Source organism: Acyrthosiphon pisum, chromosome X (genome assembly GCF_005508785.2).
Source record: "Acyrthosiphon pisum isolate AL4f chromosome X, pea_aphid_22Mar2018_4r6ur, whole genome shotgun sequence".
In the NCBI taxonomy this organism is placed as follows: Eukaryota; Metazoa; Arthropoda; class Insecta; order Hemiptera; family Aphididae; genus Acyrthosiphon; species Acyrthosiphon pisum.
Window position 1 is genome coordinate 79416499 of NC_042493.1, and position 4690 is coordinate 79421188.

General features: G+C 28.1%; 1 protein-coding gene across 1 annotated transcript; it reads right to left on the reverse strand.

Annotated features, from left to right (window-relative positions):
* Nucleotides 1-3126, reverse strand: LOC103310704 (52 kDa repressor of the inhibitor of the protein kinase-like). The gene is made up of 3 exons (XM_008189879.1): nucleotides 3113-3126; nucleotides 216-1492; nucleotides 1-149 (listed from the first exon to the last, which is right to left on the reverse strand). Exons 1-3 carry the CDS (start codon nucleotides 3124-3126, stop codon nucleotides 1-3), a joined length of 1440 nt encoding a protein of 479 aa, XP_008188101.1.
* Nucleotides 3127-4690: the final 1564 nt, after the last annotated feature.

The window sequence follows — 4690 nt, forward strand, 5'->3', positions numbered from 1 at the left end:
TTACAGGTAATACGGCAAGAATAAATAATAGTTGTCGTATGTTTGGGAAATATCCACCTTCAGTCTCTTTAAATGCTGCCATAGCCGTGCTGATTTTTTATTTTTTTCTGGTTGTTTAGCCCAATGTAACTGCCACAACATGATTTCAGCTATAAAAATGCAATAGAAATTATTTCGTTAACATAATAGGTACCTAGATATATTTATTATTTTACATTTTAATTCGTTAAGTGTTCCTGGTAAATCTGATTCATAGAAAGATGCACCTTTTAAAATATCCTCTTCAGATAGAGCATTTAAGTAATTTGGTATAAGTTGTTGTATTTTAAACAATATATTATTTTGATTGTCCAAAAACATAGTTTGAATAGACGTTATAAAATTATCCAAAATGGTAAAATAAACTGTAATTTTAAAATATTCTTCAGTACTTGAAGTAGTTAAATTTGATCGGTGAGCTTGTCTTTTACATATCCGTGGAATTTTAACATCAATATTTAATACACCTGCTTTAGACACAGCTCGATTAAAAATATCAGTACATTTTGTATCTTCTCTGTTATTTTTAAGAGCAAGCAACACAAGATTTATCATTTCAATACACTTTGTTAAATCTAAATCTGGATTTTGTAGCTGACGTGATATTGGAAAAGTTATTGACAGTATTTCGACCGCTACTTCCAAAGACAAAATAAATTCAAAATTTAATACTGATTGAAGAAGTCCATTGCATTTTGAAAGTATATTTCCATCTGTATTACCTATTACATCTTCCAAGAATATTATAATAGGCAAAATCATATCCGAAAATCTAAGAATCGCCTCATGAGATTCAACCCATCGCGTTTCGCATAGTTTTATTAAAATAATAGATTTTGATGTCGGTAAATGTTCAGTGATTACTTTTTTAAACAAATCAACTCTTTTCGGGGAATCACGTACAAAATTGCATACTTCTTTAACGGTCGAAAATAATTTTTTTATGGGTAGTACATTGCAAGCTTTTAATAATGTTAAATTTAACCGATGTGATGCACAATGTGTATAAGACGTTTTTGGTTGTAAATTAAGAATTCTAGCTTGTACTCCTTTATATTTCCCCGACATATTAGCACCTCCATCGTATCCTTGGCAACGTAAAAATTCTAAACTTAAACCTAATTCCTTCAATTTTTGAATAATTACATTAGCCAAGTTTTCACCAGTACATTCAAATACAGATACAAAACAAATAAAATTTTCTTTAATTGTACATGTTGTTGTATCTACATATCTAACAGATAAACTCATTTGTTCAATATGCGCCAAATATGAAGTTTCGTCACATAAAATTGAATAAAAATCACTGTCCTTCACCTCTTTTATAAGTTTGTCTGTTATGATTGAGCCGCATATATTTATCAATTCATTTTGAACAGTTATACTGACAAATGTCACGTTTTTTGACGCCGATTCAAAATGTTTACGAAGATTTTCATCACTAGCGTCTATTCTAAATAATAACAATTGTTTAAATATTCCAATATTTTGATTATTAATTGCTTGAATTTCATGGACCCTCTTCCCCCCCCCCCCTTAAATCCGCCACTGGCTGTGGTAACGAAATTGCATATTGCCTAAATATTGCCCCTTATTAGAGACACGATTACACGAGCAGCCTCATTTGCAGTGTTTAACAGAAATGATTTTTAAAATACTACATTTAATATATGCCAGGAATTCCCATAAGTATTATTTAAAAATTTGGCAACATTTCTTCACAATCGTGTCGCTTTTTGGGGTTCATTAATATAATGTAATTAATACTGTAACATTAATAACTATACATTAATATACTGTAATCGTTCGCAATCGTGTTATTAAAAAGGTCGGCCTAATAAGAACCATCCGCAGTCATCATACTATCACCGAAAAAAATATGAAAATTCTACTAGGCCTCGTAATTTTTTCTGTAAAGTAACTTTTGTTGATATGATATACCGTAACAACCCTTTATTATAATCAAGGCTTTGCATCCGAATTTACAGGAACCCGAATAATTTTGTTTTTACAATTTTGATGTGATACTATTATATTATATTATGTTAGGTATGTTATTATATTATGTTTTTCTTGTGGTGAGTTCGATTCTGTAGTTAGTTGTTTGATAATAACAATAAATTAACAGGAACAATTTTACAAACAATCATAGGTAAATTAAATAATTATTTTCCTGAAAATAAAATCTAATAAATTCATTAATTTGTTCTGATTAAACCAAATCGCCTAAATTATTTCTTATACAGTTATACCTAATTTATCTATTATATATCCGGTTCTTTCTCTTAAACTTAGTTTTACGTACAACACAGTGTTACGTATAGGAACAACTTTTATCTGCACATCATTAAGATAGGTACCTTTTTGGCAAATTTATTGACTGTATGAGTTAAGGTCTTCCGTTATTATCTATTATATTTAAGTCGAAATGAAAATCCCAAAAATCGATCGTTGTAAAATGATCGCAATAGTTTCAATTTTGTTGTATAATATTATACATTACATACATATATATTATAAATTCTAGTAATAATAATAATAATAATAATAATAATTTGTTGTCATAATATAATATAATAATAACATTAATTTAATTTAATATAATAATTTCGGACTTTTACATATATCAATTAACATTCAGCATAAAAAACATCACAAAATTGGTAATTGGTAAACAATGTCGGACTTTTACTAACACTGATTGTTTATCCTAAGATTTACCGAATCTCGTTTGTAAAAGTCCAAACTACAAAAATCATTCGGGGCTTGATTAAACTATTTTTTGTATCCTAGGTTTTACCGAAATCAATCGGTACATGTCGGAAATTCGGACATTTACCGTCAGCAGTCGGCGAAACCTAGGATTTACCGGTAAATCCTAGGTTTTAGCGCTTTTCGTACTTTTACCGTAACATATATAATATAATTTATTACTTTATTAGTATATAAAATAAATCCAAAAGCAATATAAAATATAGACATGGTCTCAACAAAACTGAACAACGTATTGACATTCGTGACGAAAATAATTAACCTATACTTAATACCTAGTATATATTATTTACCAACCAACTTCCCCAGCGACATAATTATAATTTAGTAACGAATATCGTATTCATGGCTATATTTACCAGTTTTCAGGAAATCTCGAAATTATAACTTATATTTTATTTAACTTCTCTACGGCTCAATGACCATTTTTAGTAGGCCATTTTAAAATATTTTAGTTAACTTATATCCGTCAACTTGGCAAGTGGTACTACGCTGTACCTACATTAAAAACCGAGTTTGGTCTAAAACAAATGTTGCACATTCGTGTTAGGAATTTATATTTTATGATAATATATAACAAGGGTAAGTACATCATTTTTTTTTCGGCTTGACAATTTTTTGGCCTTCAAAATTTGTTTTTACTAGACTACTGAACACTTATATTAACCAATATTAATCCGAATAATAACGGTTATGAAAACCCGAACGTTTGTTTATATTGTTCATTCCGGTGTTTGAACAACCGAACATATACAGCACCCAAAATCCAAAACCCGAATAAATGATTCGGGTGCTAAGCCTTGATTATAATTAAGAAATTAACATGAATCTGTGATAACAATTATTTAAATTTTTAATTCAAACGTGACAATTTCTATTGTATTTAAAAGACGATTTCAATCATAGTTTAGCGAAAGCCAATTTCCCGGCGATATGTAGTTTATGATACCTTTCATATTATAGTATACAACATGTGTTTAATTTCAAATTGATTGACAAGAAGATTTATAAATAGTACAGTAGACAACTTTTATACTGCCGAAAAAATGCTATCCAGTAAACATTGTAAAAATACATATTATATATAACCAATTGCTATCTCTCATATTATAATGAGCAAATATAAATTACCATAACAACTCTAAAAATACAGATGGTTTATCTTAAACATTTTTTGTTGGCGAAAACTAATATAGTTAGGTAGATTCTCATTTTATCATATTTTGTTGTGTCATATTATACTCATATCTTTATTATGCTGAAGTAAAATTATTATTTTTATTTCTCTTCGTTCTTTAAACAATATTATATTTTACATATGTATTGCATCGTAATTCATTCTTGTAAGTTAAAAGTGGACGCTTCTTTTTTTATTATTAAGTCGATTTCCGGTCGAAGTTAAATTATTTTCTGGTCGATGCAATTAGTGGTCAGTTAATATTCAAAAAAATTGACACATAAAAATATAATAAAATAAATGAATAAAACACCATGCCGGTATAGAAAAACCAATAAGCTGCATCGCCTGCATCGTTTGGCTCAAAATCTAAAATGACATTAATATTTTATTAAAATGTATGTTAATTTTAACTACCTACAATAAAAAAATAAATTATAAATAGTCCATACAATAATAAACCAAATGCAAATCATTGACTGTATAGCCTAGTATTTTTGGAATAAAAAAAATACATATTATATATCTAGGTAATAGGTATCTGGTATAGGTATTATTGCAGTATACTTAAAATGCATTAATGTAGTATCGATGGAAATTATGAACTCTTGAGGCCAACAAAATAAAAAGCTTTTCAAAACATATGTTATATAGTATATAAGTTACAAGTTATATCATAAAATACATCATGACGTAGTCTTA